The 23,372-nt window shown below is 40.1% G+C and overlaps 4 protein-coding genes across 4 annotated transcripts; 1 reads left to right on the top strand and 3 right to left on the bottom strand.

The window, feature by feature from the left end:
* The first annotated feature begins 1,615 nt into the window (after positions 1–1,615).
* On the top strand, positions 1,616–6,983 carry LOC103713883 (UPF0047 protein YjbQ). The gene is made up of 7 exons (XM_008800935.4): positions 1,616–1,895; positions 2,516–2,576; positions 2,665–2,759; positions 2,868–2,901; positions 6,197–6,251; positions 6,333–6,375; positions 6,726–6,983. The coding sequence occupies exons 1-7, from the start codon at positions 1,698–1,700 to the stop codon at positions 6,795–6,797; spliced, it is 558 nt and encodes a 185-aa protein (XP_008799157.2). The 5' UTR covers positions 1,616–1,697; the 3' UTR covers positions 6,798–6,983.
* A 16-nt stretch (positions 6,984–6,999) lies between these two features.
* Positions 7,000–8,419, bottom strand: LOC103713884 (putative calcium-binding protein CML19). Its single transcript, XM_008800936.4, has 2 exons — positions 8,236–8,419; positions 7,000–8,121 (listed from the first exon to the last, which is right to left on the bottom strand). The coding sequence occupies exons 1-2, from the start codon at positions 8,303–8,305 to the stop codon at positions 7,700–7,702; spliced, it is 492 nt and encodes a 163-aa protein (XP_008799158.2). The 5' UTR covers positions 8,306–8,419; the 3' UTR covers positions 7,000–7,699.
* A 3,312-nt stretch (positions 8,420–11,731) lies between these two features.
* On the bottom strand, positions 11,732–13,619 carry LOC103713885 (putative calcium-binding protein CML19). Its single transcript, XM_026807232.2, has one exon. It carries the CDS (start codon positions 12,776–12,778, stop codon positions 12,197–12,199), a length of 582 nt encoding a protein of 193 aa, XP_026663033.2. The 5' UTR covers positions 12,779–13,619; the 3' UTR covers positions 11,732–12,196.
* Positions 13,620–19,513: 5,894 nt separating this feature from the next.
* Positions 19,514–23,128, bottom strand: LOC103717212 (glutamate receptor 2.7-like). The gene is made up of 5 exons (XM_039132063.1): positions 22,897–23,128; positions 21,521–22,788; positions 20,603–20,909; positions 20,127–20,494; positions 19,514–19,912 (listed from the first exon to the last, which is right to left on the bottom strand). The coding sequence occupies exons 1-5, from the start codon at positions 23,126–23,128 to the stop codon at positions 19,514–19,516; spliced, it is 2,574 nt and encodes an 857-aa protein (XP_038987991.1).
* Between the last annotated feature and the right edge of the window lie 244 nt (positions 23,129–23,372).

Here is a 23,372-nt window from a genome sequence, read left to right as displayed (position 1 = left end):
CTCAGCTACTCCTCTGAGCTCTGGCTCTAGTCCCACGTGTGAGTACGTTACACCCGGCACCACCCCGGCTACTAGCGGTTCAAGAGCGATCCTACACCACAAGTCCAAGCAGTGGCCAAAATAGTGAGCTCCGGTCCACAATTTAATCGTCGCCGCAGCGATTCGAACTTGGAACCTAATGGTTAGAATTGCTGCCCAGTACCACTAGGCTACCACCTTGGTGGCTACTGATGCTCTTATTCTCTCCCTCACCCTTCCAGCCCTGCCCAATACTAAAAAGAGTTATGTTATAGGATGGACCGTACCAATTACTATAATCTAAAGTTCTAAACCATTACTATGTGCATATCAAACTGTTATCAATCATATTTATGATTGCAACTTAATAATTCATTATATAAAAGGATGGAGAAGGAGGCCTAGTATGGATTTACAAAAGAAGGCATGCGAATGATGTTGTCTTCAGAATTGACTCACCCTTTATTGATGCACTACTTTAGTGCTTGACATTGAAGAATCAAACAATACATTTATGTCGATCTTATTTTGTTAAGATTTTTCTTTAAGATAATAAAGATGACAAAAAGGTAGAAAGAGAAGATTATGTGGGCATCAGCTCAAAAGATAAATAAAGAGATTGGTTCTATAATTCTCGAGCAAACATGGTATGGGGTGCTTTGTGACAAAAAGTTAGCTTTATTTGTTGTTTCTTTTGCTAAGAATGCTTTTCGACCGCAAAATCACACGTTAATTTCTCATAAGTATAGGTCGTGTAATAGTTGTACAAATATCAATTCTCATAATGACTGTATCCTCTTCAAAAATGTTTATGCTTGAAAACCATTGCTTCCTTTGTAAAGCTACAAAGTCGTTGCTGCTGCTTTCTCTTCATAACTCTTTTTTTTAATAAAAAATATAGTAATTATTTTGGTTGAAAAATTGTTAAAAAAATATTAGGATTCCATGCCAAAAAAAAAAAAGAAAAAAAGAAAGAGAGACATCGGGATGATTGGAACTTAGATAGCTGGCAACAACTTTCATATCACAAGAGATGCCGCATTAATTTGCCCGAGGCTAAGCAAGTTAGTTGTATTTGGATCAAAATTGAACTCATGTAAAGTTAATTCATTCTCAAAATTAGAACCTAAGAGTCTAGCATGAGGTCCAAATTAAGGCTCGACTTTCCAATTAATCTGCTTTGAGTGTTGTTAAGCTTGGCTAGACTAGTGGATCCAATTTAACCTATAAAATTAGCCTCCTATCCAATCAGAGCTAGATCAAGATAAAGCTAAATCAAGATCTGACTGAACCCAACCTCTAGGACTGCGTAAATGCCTTTAGACATAAAATATCCAAATCAGACCAAATGACAAGACCCTGAAACTCATATCTCCTAGTTAGTTTTTCAATGTCGTACACCTTGATTATTATGGCTATATTTACTCAAAAATAATATAATAAATTTTGTTTTTTTTTTATTTTTTTAATAAAAAAACTTGCACCCACGCACCAAGACGATTATTATGGCTATATTTACTCAAGGATAATATAATTAAATTTTATTTATTTTTATTTTTCTTTAATAAAAAAATTGCACCCAGGCCCCGCCCAAAGGCTTATCGGGGGGCTTCTTTGCCTGCTGCATCCTGACCGCGATTATTATAAAGTACTTGGATTCTCTGGGCTTCCGAGGAGCGATGCAAGCGGCGGCGACTCTCTTCTCCGCGAAGCCCCTCGCCCCGCCTCCGGCGATACCCCGCGTGCGATCGCAGTACAAGCCCGCCATTAGCGTCCCTTCGACCACCTCCACGTCCGAATCCATGGCCGCCAAGTGGGCTCAGAAGACCGTCGTCATCCCTCCACAGAGGCGAGGCTGCCATCTCGTAACCTCCAAGGTAAAATTAGAGTCTTTCCCTCTCAGTCTTTTATTTCTCTTCAATCTCTCTTTTCCTAATCCCTCAATCTGTTCTCATATTCTATGTCGGGTTCTTTGCTGGTTGTTGTTGTTCTTTGCCATGAATTGGGTAACTTTGTAAACTGGGAATCACCAAATTACGCGTGCTTCTTTCGAATCTGTCGTTTCAGAATGTGCTTTGAACTTCCGAGGGCTTGAGAATGAGAATTGAAATTAATAATCAGGAAAAACAAGATCTGCTTAGTTTGATTGGGGAAGGGGGAGTTGTTTGTTGTCTTTTTTGAGGTGATCTTGCAAAAAACAAGAAAGAAAAAAAAAATTGATCAGAGTGGATGTGCTGCACTATATTGTTCGCTTTGTGTCTCCTTTTGGCTGCAGAAACCTGAGCAGAGTCACCCATTTATGCACTTTTGATCGCCCTTGTAAAGCTATCTTGCTTCGAGAATTGATATGCTTAATTCCCGTCATTTACTTCATTGAACTGATTTCTTGTTATGCCTTTCCAGTGTAGCGAGTGGAAATCTCTCAAATAACCGAAATGCCTATTTATATTTCTTGTTGGTTTGCCTTGTTTGACAACCCGGCCATTGATTGTATCAGATAACGAGGGAGATTGAGCAAGATCTATCGGATTTCAAATGCGGGCTTGCTCATTTTTTCTGTAAGTGAACTCCTTGATGCCAGTGTATGTTGTTTAATATGTTACCTAGCTTGGTAGAGTTGTCTAAAATGGAGATTTATGTTTCCAGTGCAGCATACAAGTGCTTCTCTGACCATAAATGAGAACTATGACTCCGATGTTCAGGATGACACTGAAACCTTCCTTAACCGGATTGTTCCAGAGGTGATGCTGATGGATAACATTTTCCTTCATGCATCTGAATAATTTGCAAACATTTCAATGAGATGTTCTGAGTTTAATTGGATTGGATTTGTTTCTCTATCCTTTCAGGGGCGATCTGCACCTTGGAAGCATACAATAGAAGGTTAGCACTATCTTGCCATGTTTGTTCTTTTCCTTTTCCTTCCATGATGATAAGTGGGCATGCTGAATCTGCTTGTATGGATTTATAGATGCACTCTTATTTTCTTCATAAGCTTACTGTGTCATGTTTGTTTGATTATGAGTATGTCCTCTTGATGTTTCTTTATATTGCTTAAGTTGTGATGGTTTAAGTTGCAACTACGAATGCTTTATCCAGACTCTTACTTGTAATAGTTGGAGCAGAGACCTTTAACATTCTTCAGTTCTTGTCATCTTCATCTTTCAAGCAATGCAAAGATTTAGCAAATTTGAGCTCCAAAGGGTATTGATCTGGTTAATGAAATTATTCTTATTTTGCAACCTTAAGTTCATTAACTTTCTGTTTTTCTGTTTATGAGTTTTTAATAATAAACACAGACCTATGAAATTCATGAAAATAAGTTTGGGTTTGAAATATTCTGTTCTTCCTCTTTTCTTCCCCCTCTTTGATCCGCACAAAATCATGTCTTGGGTAGACATTTCTAAGAAACATCCGCTATATTTTGCTGGCTTATTTTTGTGCGATAAACTTGCTAAGAGTTCTGTTCATAACTTATACATAGACAATGCAATGCCCAGTGGCATCTTATTATGGCTTTCATTTGTGATTTCTAACCAGTCACTTAATGGAGGATTGAGGCACATCATCTTTGCTTGTATGAATACTATGGTAGTTGTAACTACTATGGCTGCTATTCTCTTTACCGACTTTACTAGCTAAGAAGAATAGTCCATGTTATGGTAGAGAACTTATTAACTTCACATGTGAATGTCTTCTTTTTGATTACGAGTATCTTAAGTGCTCAGGTTCTCTTGTTAACTTTTTTGTGACAAATAGGATGGATAATGTCTGGAGTGGATTGGTTTTGGAAATTGAGGGGGACAGAGCATCAGCCTGGATATATGTTTAGGTTGAAGAGAAGGTAGAATAGGGTTGAGAAGGCTAGGTGACATCAGCCTCCAATACTATGGAAGTGGAATTGGTGCTTGGGTTGCATTGATGGGGATAGAAGTTGCGTTTGCAAGATTATGTTGACTGCTTCTTTTAAGATTGTAGTGGAATGATGCCACTTTTATGGAAAAAGCGATTTGGACGATGAACAGATTTTGATAGATGAGATGTATGGCCCTATTCAGCTTATAATTGCACTTCCAGCTTCTTTTCCATTGCCTTTGAAAAGAGGTATTAGCGAGGTCATGAGATGTTTGGGGATGTTTTGATTTGTTATGGGCCCCTTAAAGAATCCTAAGGGTTGAAGAGTTAGAGAACTCAAGGCATTTCCTAATCTTGAGATGAAACTAGTTTGTTGGTTTGTGTGGTTCAGGTTAGGTTCATTATTCATAGATTGTTCTTTCAGAAAAAAATGGATTCAATTGGGTGGGGAAGAGAATATTACTTTAAACTTCCCTTCCAACAGCTTAATATTATGTTTTCTTGTACATGGTTTACATTAAATAAGATATACAATATTATAATATAGAGACAACTTAAAAGGAAAGGGATGAGATGTTAATGATGGGATTCTAGTTTTTCTTGAAGAAGTTCTTGCATAGGAGGGTGGGGAGGAGATGAACGATGTAGCGATCAACGAGGAAGAGGTTGTGGGAGTCTGTGAGGATGCGGTGGGCCTTGAAGGTTCGGTTGTTGAGAGTATAGGTCGGAGATGAAGGGAATGCTGGTGATGGGGAGGGAGAGAGAGTGGATGAGGTCACAGGCGATGGCAGGGGGGAGGGGGACTTGGGGCTATTATGGACGAGGAGGCAGATGGAGGCAAAGGAAAAGATGGGATGGGGGAGGGATATGTGGTAGGCAGTGGTGTGGCCCTCATGGTGCATTTTCTTGAGGGTGAGGACTAAGTAAAGGAGGTCATCATGGGTATCCAAAAAGCAAGGCCTTTTGCTCCTTCTGCATTGCTTGGGCTTCAATAGGGCAAAGCTGAAGGCCAGGATGGTGGCGCGATCTGACGGTGGAGAGGAGGATGGAGAGAAAGAGAAGAGAGGAAAGGAACCATTTGACTTGGTCAATAAGTTCAGTAAGCTCACAACAGTCTATCATCTTCCAAGTTGGATGGACGATCAATTAAAGCTGGAGCAATAAGGGGACAGCGGCAAATTAGTCCCCTAATTTATGACAGTCCCACCAAACACTTAAAACATAGCTGTCCACCAATCTGTTAGAATAAACCTAATCCAAAGTGTTTGACGCAATTTAAATCGACATTATCTGGATTGATTTGTAAATAGGGATAAGGAGAGGTGATGTATGTAATTTCAATAAGGATTCTGTGTGATTTGCAAAAAACCCAAAAAAGAGAGAAAAGAAGAGAAAAAGCGACCACCCTGTCACTCCTGGAAAAAGTGGTTCTATCCTAATCTCAGTCTCTTGACTAGTGTTTACGTAAGGATGGAGTGTCTATTAGGCCAGTCTGATGATTTTCACTTGATTGGATACTTGGGGTGAATCTCTTACTGAGTATTGACACTATAAGATTACTAATTTCAACAGGCACTTCTGCGTTTGATATCAAGGTATGAAAATAGTATTTCATGTCTTCATTTCCCCTAAACAGCGACCATGATATTCTCCTTGTATGCACTGTTTTGGATGCACTGCATAGAACCTTTGATAGAATCACTTTCTATTGACAGCTGGTCTCCCCTATATCTCTGATACAGCTTTATGTGGAGCATTGGTGCTAGTAAAAATTCAAGTTATTTGAATGAAGGGAGATGTACAGGAGATAAAAGATGTACAGGAGATAAAGAATTATTGTGATGCTCTTTTTTTTTTTTTTGGTACAAGATGCTCTATTTTTTTCAAAAAAAATGAATTATTGTGTCTAAGCTAATTTCCAATGGTTAAATAATAGGCTTTCCTTATACTGATACTGGTTGGAGGTTAGTTTATTTGGCTGAAAATACTTTTTCCAGTTATTGTTGAGGGTTTTCCTGTGGAGTTTGATGGATTACAGAACTGCAATGTTCTGGACTTTCCTTTGTCTCAGTTTTCGTATTTTAAGCGATTTGTTCTTACTTGTTTTCCTTTGTCTGAGGATGCTGCTTATGAGCTTATAGATTAAGACTTCGAAGTTTGTTCCGGTCCGAATACCAGGAGCTTTTGTTCCGTGTTTCTTTATGTTTCTCGTCTTAACTCCCTATGATCTTGTTGGTCAGAGTGAGATGGATCTTGTAGTACCTTCCATTGGTTTATATTAATGGAACTTCTGCCTCTAATAGTTTGATTATCATCTCTGCAGGACCTGATGACATGCCAGCACATATTAAGTCTTCGATGTTTGGTTGCGCCCTGACGTATGTATCGTTTGTTTTTCCATTGAAATGACATATTTTTGAAATTTAACAGCCGCTAAGACTGATACTGTATATGTTCAGGATTCCAATTACCGATGGCCGTCTCAATATGGGAACTTGGCAGGTAAACTAAACAAAATTCCTACAGTGCCTGCATCTTCTTTTTCTACTGAAATGTGAGCACAGGCTATTCTAGTTCAGAACAACCATAAGTAGGCAATTTGGAAAATCATTCTTCTACAACTTAAAAGAAACTATCGAGCACCAGATATGCATAGACAACTAGAAGAAAGGATGCATCTTCTAACTGGAGAATACCTTTTTTTGTGGAAACTGTCTTTTGACTCTTGACATTGGAGACATCTCACTGTTGCCTTTTTCCCTTTTGTCTGCTCTGATCAATATTATGTTTTCTGGTTGCTCACTATTGCAGTGTTGTTGACATCTTTCCTTTTGTGGTCTGCTCTATGACAGGGAATATGGCTGTGTGAGCATCGGGATCATGCTACTGCTCGAAAAATTGTGGTTACTCTTAATGGGATATAAATGTTAGAGAAAAAAATTTCAAACTTGACTGCAATCTGAAAACTCTGCTGGTAGATATGATTTTTGCATAAATAAGTCAGATAATGATCTCTGCAACTTTGTACAATTATTCCGTCATCTTATCTCTTTCTTAGTTTTGTGTCTTAATTATTGGGTATTTTTTGTGCAAGTATAGTTTTTTTCTAATTGGCATAAATTTTTATTTATATTGCCTTGAACATGTTTGGTTCAGATAACTTTATCAGGATCATGCTACCAGTCAAACAATTGTGGTTACCCTTAATGGGATATAAATGTTTAAAAATAAAATGTCTGAACTTGACTGCCATTTTTTCCCATAAACAAATCACATGATGGCCTCTTCAAGTTTGCAATCTGGTGCTCGATGACGTATTGGTGTCCAACCGGTGCACCCCATGCCTAATATTGGTACGGTACGTACATCAGTCCGGCTCCCACGGCGTTATTTATTCAAGGGAAATGAAGGGGGAAAAAAAAATAAGAGAGAAGAGTTTGGCTTCCTTGAGCTTTTCTGTGCCATCGAGTTTAAACATGCTGATCCCAATTATCTATGAGAAAATTTCTAGGTTCTGAAGCCTCCCCAGATGGAGTGGGATGCAACATCCGGCTTATGCCGAATTCCCACCGTGTAATTGAAATCCCATATCAAAGGACTTTGTGCTCCAATTCGGATTCAAAATCTACGACCTGCTTTAGCTTATATATACACACACACACACACACGAAACAGTGACATCCTCGATGATCATAACAAGCACCGGAAGATTAATGATCGAGAGAAAGAATTGGTATACAAATTTCAAATTTACTATATCCTGCCCATGAACAAATATGTACAAACTTTGCCTCTAGCATCATGACTTCGAACTCATCGAAGATGATCACACCATCATGACTTCGAACTCATCGAAGCTGATCACACCATCACCATTGAGATCAAACCGCCGAATCATCGCCCTGCACTCATCGGTGCTCCTCGACTCGCCGAGCCTTTTGAGCATCCTTCGCAGGCTGTTCGGCGTGATGCATCCCTGGCCCTCCATCTCGTACATCCTGAATGCATCCCTTATATTCCTCGCCTTCTCCTCCTCCTCCTCGGCGTCCACCAGCTTCAAAAAATCCTCCAACCCCAGCAGCCCATCGCCATCGGAGTCGATGGACTCCACGACAGCCTCGGCATCCTCGGCCGACAGCTCCTCGCCAGCCGCCCGCAGGCAATTCTGCAGCTCAGCCGGCGAGATCTTGCCGTCGCCATTCTCGTCGAAATATCGGAAGACTCGCTCGAGCTCGCCGGATTTATCGCCTGCAGAAAATGTCGACGGGACGTCATCATGACTCGGGCTCGAGACCATGGCATTCTTCTTATTCTTCGGCGATAGCATGGAAAAGAATCTGCGAAAGAGTGGAGGCTTCTTACTGCTTTGACGTGTTGTTGAGCTGGTGGAGTCGAGCGCTTCTTTCTTCACGTCTGTGACTGCGAGCAACATCTGTACTACGTACACTTCTAAGATCGACAAGAAATGGCGCTCTGTTGATTACAAGAGGAAGGTATATATACTACTATTTTTGGAAGGGGGAAGAATGGAGAGGGAAGGAATCTATGAGAAGATAACGAAATGACGTTTTCCATTGTTGGCAAGAATATATATATCAATCAAAGAGGCTTGGAAGACCATGGGAACGCTGTTGGTTTTGTAGCTCATGGATTTAGTTCGTGGGTAGATATTTACAGGTAAAGAATCGGTGGGCGTGGAAGAGTCGTTTGTGTCGAAAAGTTTGTAGCGGTTTTTTTGTTTTTTTGTACAGAGAAGCTTCTGGCGGTGTGAAGGAAGATGGGAAGGAAAAGAGATAACGGCGGAAAAAGACGGAGTCATTTTTTTAAAAAATTCTATTTTTGACCATTTTTTAAAAAGGACGGGAAGGGAGATAAAGAGTCTTTTTGTAATAATATATGAAAATTGACGGGAAAGGAGAGTGTGGGAACGTCAGCGTGGAAAGGAGGGGGGATGGTAACGGTCAAAACCGCCGTATAGAACGCGGCGTCCGAGATAAGCGTGCGATTATCGTGGGCGATGACGGAGTGACAGGTGTGAGGGGAGGCATCTAACCCAGCGTCCGCATCCGATATCTGTTCGACACGTGTACTTTTGACCTGGCTCGGCTGTGTTGACTCCAATGGGGAACAAGCCGACAAAGTTACCGCGTCCACGTTTTGAGCAACATCCGTCCGGGGCTGACACACTGCTACGACAGGGATGCGTGGATTCTTAAAAAAGAAAAGAAAAAAATAAATAATTAAAAAAAAAGTCACAAGCCTACCGAGCCTGGTCGTTATGCTCCAGGTCATGAATAAAACTGATCATGGCTCAAGTTTGGAACAGCAAATATCGTCAAGTTATCGTGTCCACATTTTGAGCAACATTGTCTGGGGTTGACACAATGCCACAAGAGGGATGCATGGATCCTTAAAAGAAAAAAAAAACATAAATAATAATAAAATGTAGTCACAAGCTTATCGAGCCTGGTTGTCATGCTCCAGAAAAGTGAATGAAACTAATCATGAGTCGAGTTTGGATACAACAAATATCAAATTTTACATAACTCAACTAGAAGTCCGATTAAAAATAAATAGAGTTTAGGCTTAAGGCCTAGCTATGATCAGCCCTAGTGCAGAAGTATGCAAAGGAGTGCCTCGATTAGGTGAGCACTCTGTCCCCATGCTGTTCGATGATTGATTGGCATCAATGGCTTCGTATTAGCAATAGATTACGGGTGTCTTTTCTAGTCAAATTAGTCGGACAACGTCAGTGGCATCATTTTGTATCAATATTTTTCCTTTTCTCTCTATTTGCTGCCGTCTTCATGCAGAAAAGTGGAAATTAATTGTTAGACTATATTGTATAATCTTGCCTAATAACAATTATGGATGGGCAAGATAGAGAAACATTATGATTATGTTGGTTACAACCATATAATAGGCAATGGGTATTCTATTTTGATCTAGTGGTTACAACTGAAAGACATTCTGTTCTCATCCAACACTTGATGCATGGCGAGATGATGGTCAAGATATCATAATAATTTTTGAGATAATAGTTCTTTTTCTTTTTCATAATAAAATCTTGCATGAGGTATGAATGTAAAGCTAATCCCTTTTAAACCCTAACGTCTCGGGGTAGTATGGAGTCATATGAAGTGGCTTAAAACCAAAGGATAATGATCCACATTTTTTTTATTTCTTTTTTTAAAATTTTTTTTATGGATACTGTTTGAAGCCAACAAGTTGGATATGAATCTATCATGGAAAAGGGTCTAGATCTCTTAAATGCCATTTCATTGAATCTTTATGTTAGGGTTGTAATCAAGAGTAGAAGAGTTTATGCTGAAGGTTTATTATTCTTTGCAAGTGGGCTACTTGTTCATGGGTTGTATCCAAGAAAAGGTGAGATCGGCTTAAAGTAGAGGTTTGATCTTCTTTCATAGATGATAAGGTGGGTTTTCTTGATCCGAGGTCCAAGTAGTGACTATGGAGGTGGAGGTTGGGTTGGCTAATCGTAGAAGGGAGGAGAAGAGGGTTTGGTGGAGGAGGAATCTGGAAGGAGAATTAGGATGTGGAGGTTGGGTTGGCTAATGGAAGAAAGGAGTAGAGGTTTTGGTGGAGGAGGAATGGCCAAGGAGAATGAGGACGTGGGTTTGATAAGAGTATCTCCACCATTTTTCCCTTCTGAGGTCATCCTAGAAACCTGTCTATAAAAGAGTGAAGAGATGGACGGTCGCTATGAGAAATTCTAGAAAATTTTTAATATTAGATAGCTAGGAATGGATGGACAGCTTTATTTGTTGGTTTTAGGCTTTGCAATAAGGTATGGAGATTAGGCTTTGCAATAAGGTATGGAGATTAGGCTTTGCAATGCTTCTATTGGAATCTCATAGTCACCTACTCCATTGATATCAATATAATTATCTAATTTCTTGCCACTTCCATGTGAAGGCATGCTGTTATTTAACCATCTCCCTTAGTATATACAAGAGACCAAGCTTAGTTGTTCTTGTGGCGTATGCAGGGCAACAAGCAAAGAAGAGGAAAATATAATTCAATACGACCATAATATTAACATGCCTTTGAGAAAAATAATAATTCACAGTTCGATGATGAGCAAGGAAAAAACAGTGCAGATCACCAGTAACATGACACTATTGAATAATTTTTCAATGTAATGCATTTTGAACTCATTTGTGAAGCAAAGATCTTGTAACCACCTCACAGCAATAAAGATGGTATCATCCGCCAATCTTCGGGGGCACAACTGAGAACACTATCTTATGATCTTTATCTTAAATATTCTCATGTTGATTATTTTTTCAGTCAATTCTTTTTAGAATCTACTTGAAGGGTTGGTCTAGTGCTGGCAACTCAAGTTTGTCTTCTATAAACTTGAAGATACCATTCGAGAGGAGAAAATATGCCTTAGAACCTCCAGGCCCAGCTAGACACATTCGAGTAATATTAACAGTAAAGCTAGGCATCATACTTCTTAATGTTCGAGCATCATGCCACAATTCTTTATACCGTATAGAGTTTCACTGCAACTGCCAATATAAATGGTTCCATAGCTATACCTTCTTATCATGGAGTAAAAGCAGTCCCCCATTACCCATCCTACTTGGGTGTCCCATTTTCGGTGGCTTGTTCGATCATTTGGAAGGGTCAATCTTTAGATCCTATCTATTTAGATGATCGAACCCCATATCCATGCGATCGATGTCGCTAATGCACCGTGGAGTCATTGGATTGGAGGAGTGCCAATGAGAGAGCACAAATGATGGTGTTCCTTCTGATTCCTTCCACTTCCTCTCCCAGGCATCATAGAAAGACCCTCTCATGCCAAGCTGCTTATCCACTCATGACAAAGTACAAAAGAAATGCTTATAGTATCAAAGAAATCCCTCAGATACTAATAAATTAAAAAAAAACCCTCAAAAAATTACACAGCTCTATATGTCTCAATGTGCGGCTTCTTTGAGGAGTAATGCTAGGTATACCTGTTTTGTGGACACCATAATTTGCTTCGAGCAACATGGCAAGAGAGGATTGGTACGTACGACCACATAAGATGGCGTTTTGAGTTACTAAATTGCCAAGCCAGCATTATGCAGATCCAAGAAAGTTTTTCGAATTTCATGCCCACTTGTAGAGGGTTGCACTAGTCTACTTCCAGGAGAAGTGATTGTTGAGAAAGGAATAAGAAGGATTGCTTCTCATAGACTAATATCCATGACCGATGTCACCATGTATTACATCGAAGATCCACGGATCGCATGGCATGCATGAACTGGCAAACCAAAAGGTGCCTCCCAATCCGATCATGTTGGTCCAGTCATAGCATCATGATCGTGAACTCATCAAAGCTGATCACACCATCCCCATTGATATCAAACCGACGAATCATGACCGTGCACTCCTCGATTGTTTTGGACTCCCCAAGCTTGCCAAGTGCCCTCTTGAGGCTGGTGGGTGTAATGCACTCCTGACCGTCCATCTGGTACACCCGGAAAGCCTCCCTCAAACTTCTCCCTTTCTCCTCCTCCCCTTCAGGGCCCACCATCTTAATGAAGTCGTCGAAGCCCAACAGCCCATCACCATCTGAGTCACTGGACTCCACAAGGGCTGCCGCATCCTCCAGTGATACCTCTTCGCCGATCGTCCGCATGCAGCTCTGGAGCTCCACCGGCGAGATCTTGCCGTCACCGTTCTCGTCGAAGAAGCAGAAGACCCGCTCGAACTCCGGGGTACTCAGCCCAGCCAACAGCAACCTGGATGCCTTTGGGGGCCCAATGGGCTTGGCCTTTTCGGGCTTCTCCTTCTTGGGTGGCGACAGAATGCAGCTCAGCCAACTGAAAAAGGACCGCTCTTTCTTTTGAGGTGCTGCGGAGCTGCAGGTTACTGCTTCTGGCTTCATGTTTGAACGTAGAAATCGATAACCAATATTTCCTTTGATCAGAGTTTCTACGGCTACAAGCTCACAAGCACAAGAAGCGAGCAGGAGCTATGGAGCTGGTGAATCTATGAAGTGAGGATTGTTCTAAAGAGAGGTGCCCTTCTGAACTTGGACAGTGATTAAATCTAATGAATCTGGCAAACGAGGGTGAGATGGTGCGAGGATTAACAGAGTTTGGTGGAATTTGACCTGAGTGATTTGGTGAACCTGCCATTCAGAGGAATAGTAGGTGATCAACTTATCAGGGAAGTACACCTACTGTTTGCCTTTGTGTTTTGTTGGTAATGGGGCTTCATAGCCGCATATTAGAGGGTACAACATGGTGAGAACTGACAAATATTATTCGCCCTCGTGCAAGCCCCTTAAGAGATTTGGGTCGCAGAAGAGGGTGATAGAGAGAGAAGGTTTCTCAATCACACTGTGGTTACCTTATTGGAAGGAGGGAGGAAGGTATTGACGAAGGAGACGAAACTTTCTGAGCTTGGAAGCTTGGTTGGGGTTTTCTGAGCTTGGATTGAAGGAGAGGAAACCTCCTGAGCTTCGAAACTTGGATTGGTGGTTTCAAAGTGCGATATAGGATCTGGGGAAAGATTTTATAAGCCTTGCATGACGGTGGCAGTTGACGTATTCAATAGGAAAGCTCCTAGATAGAGAAAAGTGAAGGTTCCGAGCAAGTTCCTGAGATGCAGACATGGAAGAATTGACTTGTCTTGTAATGAGAAATTAGAAAATTGAATGAGAAAAATTTGTAACATCCTGCACGGCAATTTGTTTATAGTCTTGGCAAATCGGAGACTGCTTGGTTTGCATCCAAAATGAGTTTTGAAATGTAGAGCAGGAGTATGATCCCATTAATGGCTCCACCGCCCTGCATGAGACCCCACGGAGCAGCATCTCGTCCTCGTCTTCACCTACCCAGTAGTTCCACTAGGACTATTCAATATCGATTTGCAGCTACCATACAATGGATGGTGCATGAACCATGGCTACTTAGCTTGGTTTTTTTAACCGTCCATATGAATTGGTTGTTTCCCTAGCCATTTAGCATGCATCCCTGGGATTTGGGTTGCATCTTTGGCATGAACGAAATATAGATCTTCCACGTTGTTGATGCACGATACATAAATTTCCAAGTATTTCAAACTTTTTTATTCATCCATTTGTATAGATCTTAAAGCAACCGCTACATAATCCAATAGTGGATTTGTGCGAAAAAAAATAAATCTTCTTTTAAATCGTGCAACTGCCGTCCTTTCACACCCCTACAACCACAAAATACCAACAAAGCAAGCTCAAAACGTTTCCAACTCGAGGTTGGCTCCAAAGAGATAAGGGTCAAGCTAATTACTAGAATATTTCCTTTGACCAAATCATCAAAAAAAAAAAAAAATCAGGTTAGATAGATTAGAATATTATAATTGCTTTATTTTTTTATTGGGAAACGGTGTCATCCGTGCTCCGCCGGATCAAAATACTAGTGCGGCTACGTCTTTATCCACATTGACATTCTTCGCCCCTGCACCTGTCGCCGAATCTGCCCACCGTACGTGAATAAATTTTCAGGTACCTTCTTGGAAAAAATATCCTGATACTTACCCCAAAATAAGTCTCTATATAAATTGCATAAAATGCTTAAAATTTCCACTTTCATTTTGTTGATAATTTTGCGACATTTTTAAAAGCATCGATACTAAAATTACCGACGCCTATAAGCGTCGGTATATGTTCTAAAAAGCGTTGAAAAATACTTTTTTTTTTTGTAATTCTTGCAAGCACATAATTTTAAAAAAATAATTAATAAATTTATTTTTAATTGATGGATATTTCAACTTGTGATAAAAAAAACTTGAGCAGTCTAAGTATTGATGTTTTCTAATATAAATAAGCGACAACTTTATTTCTAATGTTAATAGTTTCAAAATTAGCACTTATTATTTACTAAACCAAATTTTAATAGCTAATATTATGAAAAAAAGGAATTAATGCAATACAGGGATGGATTGGTGATTAAAATGGAGAGATTTTAGAAAATTACATTTTTTGCTCTTTTCTCTTTTCAGTTACCTACTTTTTTACGATTTCTACAACTACTTTATTTCAAATTTTGTGTGATTTCAAAGTATTGATTTTGAGGAACTGAAGGAGTTAGGCAGTTTAAGCCTTCCATCTGTTTATGCTATAGCAACAAAGAGCAGAGTTAAGATGGAATCAGTTGTCTCTTGGAAGCTTTGAAGATATCTATCCTACATGGGAGTGGCAATAATACTTTTATTGCATGCCCAGCATTGTCCAGATTTCTCTATTTTCTAATTGATACTTATAAATTATTTCTTTCAAATTTTATTCGTGATTATTTTGTTATACAAAATCTTAATTTTTTGATTTTATCAATATTTAAATCTAACAAATTTGGTGGCTCTAATGAGCCAGGCACGATGAAAGATCCATCCAGATTTTTTTTTTTTTTTTTTGCGGGTTAGTTTTGATTAATTAATCCTGCAAGCAAGACTAAGTACCATCCATTTGCGCGAAAGATTACGTGTTAAAGTTTCTTCTTACATATGAATGAAACGGACTTTGATCTCGTCGAAAGCCATATGGAGTTCTTTTATGTCTCCTGGGGCCTGCTTATACGATTAAGAAAAGAAATGCCACCGGGGAACTTCGCGGCAAATATGTGATTGACCTCAGACTTTGACCTGGTCTCGCCTACAAAAAAAGGAGAAAGTCGTGGCGATGATGTCGGGGGCGAAGATATGCCAACGCCGACAGTAGCATCACCGTCCTTCACAAACAATATCTATCTAGCTGTATCGTTTGACATTTACAAGATCCTATGCGTATTCATGCCTGGATTGTCATCGCGCCATCCATCTTGAAAATGGAGACTCTCATCTAATCTCTCTATCTAAAATGTTTGGTAACTATGCGAGTGTTTTGCATTTCAACAAAATGATCTCAAAGATGAATGATTCGATGACAATCGATGCATGCACAACTCCTAAAGATCCAAGCTGTATTTAACGTTACTATTGAATTCGGGAAAAGCAATCTCTTTTTTTTTTGTGGAGTATATTATAGGTGTCTTGAATTAACTACTAATTTTCTTTTAACACACTTTTCTTATAACTAACTAGAAGAATGTAGCACACCCAAAGAACTACATAGCTTTTCTTCTCTAAAAGATGTAACAGGTTATTTTGAAGAAGGAATCATTTCCCTCTGATTGGAGAAGAAGATGCATCCCTAATGAGCTCAGAAGTGGGTGGGATCAAGTCGTCCCAGCTGCATGTTGGTGTTTATAGGAGGGAAAGTAATCAGTTCTTCCTCAAAAAGAAAGCAACAAAGGAGTCCATGCTAGGAGTTTTCTATATATGTTTGCTAAGGATCGGATGCTAGTTTGCAGCCACGAGAATTTTGGTTCTTGTGAGAAGGTTATGAGAAGCCTTTCATCTTCCATTCAAGCATGTAACAATGGGTTGAGCTAATCCCCCTTCTCACTATGGAGATGGGTTTTCTTTCCTGTATTTTTTTATTTCTCAATAAATGTTGGAACTCTTTTAATTTAATTTTTTTTTCTTAATTATTTCATTAATAATTTTCTGCAAACACAAAACAAATAAAATTATTTATAGATTTTACAAGTTTGAGGTACGCTATGGATGTCATTCCTTTTATAGTAGAATTTATCCTACTCAGGTGCAAACAGTTGGTGACAGTCTACTTCCAAGACAAAATCACTATAAGTTCTTCGTCAAGTGCACTTTAATAAAGAAAAATCAAAGTCGAACCTAAACCAACCAAATCTAGATATTATGAAAATAAGCAAATTGATTGATACAAATTCTCTCTCAATCTGTTTTTGTATGGATTCGGTCGTCTCTTCTCAAATGCTCAAAGGATGCATTTGAGTTCACTCACTTAGTACTCAATTTATTGTCTCAATTCTCTTCTTTATACTCACTTATTTTATTCAGAAATGGATGGGAACAACAATTCCCTTCCCTATTTATGGATATGAAAGGGTGAGTATAAATGAATATTTTGGTATCCCTTCATTAGATGCATTCTTCACCACATGGTTCATCGAATCATCATGGGTTGTCTCTCTTGAAATCATTATTAGATCAAATGTATGGAGGTGCATCTTTTTGAAAGAATGCGTCTCTTTGTAAGTATTAGTCCCTTACATCCGTTTGTGGTGTGGTGTGAGAAAAGAAAGATGCATTTCTTCATGCTTCTCTTTATGATACCACATGCGAAAGAATTAGGGACATACCCATACAATTTTAAGAGACATGAGAAATAAAGAAAATGACAAAAAGTAAATTTTATCCACTCAAAGGATCAAGTTATTTGGGCATCTAAGATAAGGATTTAAGTGGGTTTTGTTTAGTTTTATATCCAATATGGGACTATTTTAAACATCGAAATTTTGAATTATTGTGATTAATAATCCAATAATCTCTTACGTAAGTTAAAATTTTGAAAATCATATAACACATATAAATGCATCCAGATTACGTATACTATTCAATAAGTAAAAGTATCTTACAGGTTTGAACCTTTATTTAGTATTGCCATGTTCCATTTGCAGAATCCATAGCGAACAAAGTATTAAACTAGATCCTTTGATATAAATTTCATATACTATACAATTGTTGATTCAGTTCGAGTTAGCATGTTTCGGTGTTGCGCTAGTATCTTAATTAAATATGTGCTCAAAAGATAGCCCAATCTCATAAGTTGAAGCTCCATAACAATGCTTATATAGGTGAGTTCTTAAAGGGCACTTGCAATGGATAAAAACCCAGTACAATTAGCTATGGACGTATTAAGGATAATTACCCTTCCTTTACCTTTGCATCAAAAGGCACTTTTACACCCACAAAAAAAAAACAACTAGAATGGGACTATGGAGCAATTCTCTCGAAATTATATAATGTTTCTCATATCATCCTAAAACAACTTGTTAGTATACATTCAGTTCTTCTTAGGATCTCCAATCATCAAGATTGGATTGTTGTTGTTCAATTAATAAGCTTTTGTCCCATTCCCCTCATTAATTTTATAACTTGTCCTTTTGAAAGTTCTCTAGTTAGTAGATGTACTATACACCTAGCATACTTTATATGCCAATGCTATTATTCCATGTATTTGTAGATATCTTAATATCTATAATCTCAGGTGTAAGTGCATCAAAGGTTCATCAAAATTTAGCTTTATATGCCAATGCTTCCACCTAGCATACTTTATATGCCAATGCTTCCACCTAGCATTGGATATAAATGCATGATTATTATAATATTTGGATATATTTAGCTTTTCTATAAGCAGAATATTTGTTAACAGACTTTTAAGCTATTCTATATGACTCCTAGGACTATGAAGTGCTATTATTTTAGCTTCCATTGAAAATCTTGAGATGTAAGCTTGCTTAACTAATTTCCAAATGATAGAGGCTCCACCAAATTTAAACATATTTCCGATCAGCAATCCATTTTACATCACTATATCCTTTTAATATAGCAACATGACCAATATAGTAAATACCATATGAAAGAGAACCCTTCAAATATCTCAATACTCTATCAAGTGTTCTCTGTTGTTGTGCATTAGGAGAACTAGCATATCTATTAAGCTTTCTTGCTGCATGAGTAATATATAATCTAGTGCAATTCATAACATACATCAAAGTACTAATAATTTATGAGCACTTTAATCTCATAGCCGATAGAACTCGATTATATAATACTTGATACCTCGGAATTAGTTCCATAACATATTAAAACCACAACCACACTACTTATTAATTTTGTCATCTGAAATTTCAGTCCGCGAATTTTTGATGTGATTGAAGAATAAGAGGAATTATTATTGAATACATGAACAATTTGCAAAATAGATCGTGCAAAGGACATCCAATAAAAGACTCTTAATAACTTAAAGACCCTCGAGTATCCCTGCAGCCCTAACAATTTTCTTGATTCGGGTTAGGTTGGGTCGGGTCGTAGAGTTGCAAACCCAAAATTATCCCAAAAATCAAACGAATCAATTCGGGTCAAAATTTAGTAAACCCAAATCCGACCTGAAAAATGAAATGAGTCCAGTCTTAAAATCCAATATGGCTCCACAGATCCTTTAACACAGGTTGGTTCGGATCTAAGCGAGTCGGGTTGGATTGGATCACGGATCAACCAGACTCATTTGTAGCCTTACTTCCGGCCATATTTCTTAAGACTCACGACACTGTATACACCATCTATCTAATGTTGTGTAAAGTAACTACAGAATTGACCAATATAACTAAAATTATGCTATATACATGTAAATGTCTGGTATAAAATAGAACACAGTTTTCTATATATTACCCTCTCTCTCTCTCTCTCTCTCTCTCTCTCTCTCTCTCTCTCTCTATATATATATATATATATATATATATATATATATATATATAGACACACGTACACTCTATATCATTTTAAAATACGACCCTTCCCATGGCTCGGTTCTGGCCATCACGGGCCTAGCCTGAGTTCACTCTACCCAATGCTGCTATCATATGCACCATCGAACATGTCCCCAACTTTCCATCCAAAAAAAAGAACATGTCCATAACTCAGGCTTTGATGCATAATCGTCTACAGGCCTCTTTGGTTTTGCAAGTGGCTTAGCTCAATGTCATCGCATGCACGACTATGGGGCACTGTCGAGTAATTGGATGGTCTGTTGATCTGCGCTCGTAGCATCCTTTTCCTGATCTGAAGAATCGGGTGCTGCTCTTTCAAGTCCGGGCCCTCCTCTTTTCCAGATCATATTGAACCTTTCCCTCAAGGATACACCTGCTCGGTGGATGATCGAGCGAGCCTCGAAGATAAGAAAGACGACGGTCGAAGTGCCGCCGGTGAGGAGGAAGAGCGCCCAAAAGCTTGCCAAGCTTAGGCTGTCCCTTTTTCTATCCTTGTCTGGGGTCGGACAATTGGACAGGGAGACTGAGAACCACTTGTTCTCCAACTTCTTCAGTGTCCCGTCCTCGGTTAGTGCCAATATGGCTTGAGAGAAATCTTCTGCTATAGGAGAACCTTTTGAAAATGCCTGCAGAGGAAGAGTGATGTAGGAAGTGAGTGGAAAGTAGATATTTTATTTTGGTTTTCCAAATTCTTCTGTATTATAACGTAAAAGCCCTAATGGCCTGCAGCTACATCATTAACCTATGTAACTCTCATTTCTTCGACGACGTTGGAAGTGCTCTGATTGTTATTGCCAAAAAAAATAAATAGATAGATAATTAAGGACTGGAGATACTTACAAAGCCAAAGCCTCCAAGCCTGTGTGTTTCTCCATGAACAGTGTAATTACCATGTCTTGAAAGAAACACCCGTAAATTGGGAACCTCAAGAAAGGCTGCCGTAATCTTCCTACTCTCAAAGGCCTCGATGTAGTCTTCTCCTTTGCTGATCTTCTCAATCTTATTCTCCTTGTAGCCCAACACGTCATGTAAGTACTTCACAGCAAATGAGGCCCCGTCGCATCCAACCTTACTATCTGCCACCATCGGTTCAAGCTTCTCGGCAGTTAAAATAGAGCTGAGATTGGCTGTGAAGCTGGAGGTCAAGATCAAGACCGCAATGAGCCATACCCCCACCACTATTTTAGTGTAGTAACTATACAGCCGCCCTATAGAAAAGATGTAAAGATAATATTAATTAGTAAGTGATTGTCGAAAAACAAAAGGGATAAATAAGCCAGTATATTAATGAATCTTGGCTGGTATGCGGAATTCACCTTGTGCGAAGAAGATGGTGGACAAAATTAGCCAAAATGTGGCTCCAAGTTGTGTCCACCAGGGCCCATAAAACTCGGGGTTTACATTGTGTTCCAGATACCACACGATGATCCCTGTGTAGATCAAGGTGGCAATGATCAAAAGCCACACTTGCATTGTAAATGGCTTCGTGAGCATCCATGGCGTGCGGTTGGGTCTCACAGGGACGAGCATAGCAAGGCCAGATGTGAGGAATGGCTCTGTGAATGTAACATTCATTGAGCGGTGGGCTAGAATGGTAATATCACCCACCACGGCATCATACTTCTGGCAGCACACATGTAACACCATCTTATCACAAGTTTATATTTTATGAGGACTGTAAATGGGTCGGACCAATATACAATGAAAATTTTGACCAAGTAAATTATTGAATAAAGTCGAATCAGATTAGAACCTTGTAGTGTGTGTCTTACGTGCCGGATTTGGCTTTCGGTCATCTTGGTCAGAAAGAAATGTTAATTAATAAGCTAACATCATTTCTAGAAACAACCATTAACAACAAAAAAAAGAAGTCAAGAATAAAGCTCCTTGTTTGTCTCTATGCTTGATGTCTCTATTTTAGTTATATTTGAATGAAGTATTTTCTAGGTGTGATTTAATATATTGTTGTGAGCGCGCGCGCACATACATACGTGCATACTATATACATATATATTTCTTCCCATCAAAAGGAAGAGTATATATATATATATATATATATATATATAGCATCTTGCTTTCTTGGCGGTACTAGGCTTGGGCCTTTAGGTGATGTTGGGTTCCTACACTAGTTGGAGAAGGGGTTGTGAGTGTCTCAAAGAGGGAGGAAGGCATCAGAAGTATCCAATTAGAAGAAATAAAACGGCATCAACAATAGAGGTTAGACCATTCGATACCTTCAATGGGATTTGGTTGACGAGGTTGTCGTAGGTGCCATCGAAGGAGAAGAACTCATACTCGAGGTCATTCTTCAGGCGCTTCAAAGTCTCATTAAAGATGTCGATGCAAAACCCGGTCACTTCCTTGATCACCTTCTTCCCCTCGTCGTACTCCACCTTCACAAACTGATCGAACACCGGCCTCGCCGGTACCCCGATCTTGAGCTTTCCCCACCCACTGGGGACCCTCTCGGGTCCTCCCGGCCAGTACACCAGGCTGAAGATATCCACCGGCGGCCCACGGCGGACCATCTCACCCTCCTCTATGTAGAGACCGAACCCCTCCAACCAGAATCCCAGCTCCCTGTAGCTCTTCCCCACCACGTTAACGACCCGAAACGCCGAGTAGCCCTTACCCTCAGTTAGAGCTCCATCACTTCTGAAGCTTATGAGCCCACTGAGACCCATAAACTTGCTTGATATGATACCTTCTAACAAAGTGCTGCTCCCCCTTGACTCCGTCTCGACGGCAGCTTGAGCGATCGCATGCACTGCATCGTATGCTCGAAGTGCAAACTTTCCAGGCTCAAAGTAAGTCTCCCCCTTGCTCCCATACTCCGCTTTGAATCTTCGCCGGAATTCGGCGGAGAAGTCCTGGTAGCGATCGCTTGTCTCATTAAAGTAGGTCTTGATTCCTACCACCCCTTGCATGTAAGAAGAGATGAATGAGGGGGCCAAGGTCGAGTCGAGGAGGGTGGTGATATCGTCGTTGGCAATCCATACATGGCCTTTCGCCATCATTCCCAACTCCTTCGCTTCCTCGAACAGATGGACAGCCAGCGATGGTGAGGACCGGAGGATGATGTACACCTTAGAGAGATGACGGCGTATCCTCTTCAGCTCTTCCCGAACTGAAGCCGTTGGATCGGAGAATGTGTCGACGGGTGGGAAGGCGATGGAGTCGATGACCTCCGATCCAACGCCGAGGGCATGGGAAAGTTGTGAGGCCATTGCACCAATGCTACCATAGTCATCTTCTTCATAGATGACGATGAATCTCCGCCAGTTGTACGATTTCACGACCCCGGCGAGGCAGCGGAGCTGAACGGAGGCAGGGTACGACATTCGCACCGGGAAAGGCCTTGGAGGTAAGGTTGACGGCGATGTTGTGGCCAGAGAGAGCACCGGAATCCCTGCTTTGTAGCCGATGTCGGCCACTGTCACCACCTCTGGCCATGTCCCCGTGGCAATTACTGCTTCTGCCCCCCTTCCGATGAGACTTCTAGCTGCACCCATAGGCATAAAGGTTATAAGCAAACATAAAACATAGCTGTTAAGTGTTAACCTAACTGTTTGTTACCTAAGTGAGGGATTATTGGTTGAGGAAAGATTACCGTTAGCGTTTCCTTGGACGGGATCAGTGCTGTTGGACTCGCAGACATCGAGGAATAGTGCTGTAGTGGAGGCGTTGAAGTGGTGCGCTGCGGTCTCAATGGCGATCTTTTGCTCTCTTCCGACTGGAGAGTTGGTATTCACGATGACACCAAGGTGAATGGCGACTGCTCCATCAAAAAAGAGAGAAGAGTAGCAAAGGAGGAAGCGAAGAGAAGCAGGGGATCTGGACATGTATGGTTGTGTATATCTTAAGACGTCAGTCGGTGGGGCACCAAAGGGCGAAGGGAACTACCAGTGCTGGTGTTGAGAGAATCAGCTCAGCTCGGCACTAATATGAGAACAGGGCGACAGTGAAAGCGGAAATGAGGAGGAAATTAGGCTGCTAGAGTGCATTGTATGAGTCTGTCGACTCTAGATTTTGATTTGTGTAGAATTTCCATTCAGGCGATTTATCAAAAAAGAAAAGTCCTAGCAA

Source organism: Phoenix dactylifera, chromosome 11 (assembly GCF_009389715.1).
Source record: "Phoenix dactylifera cultivar Barhee BC4 chromosome 11, palm_55x_up_171113_PBpolish2nd_filt_p, whole genome shotgun sequence".
Classification (NCBI taxonomy): Eukaryota; Viridiplantae; Streptophyta; class Magnoliopsida; order Arecales; family Arecaceae; genus Phoenix; species Phoenix dactylifera.
Note: the sequence above shows the minus strand (reverse complement) of the source record. Positions and strands in the feature narration are given on the sequence as shown.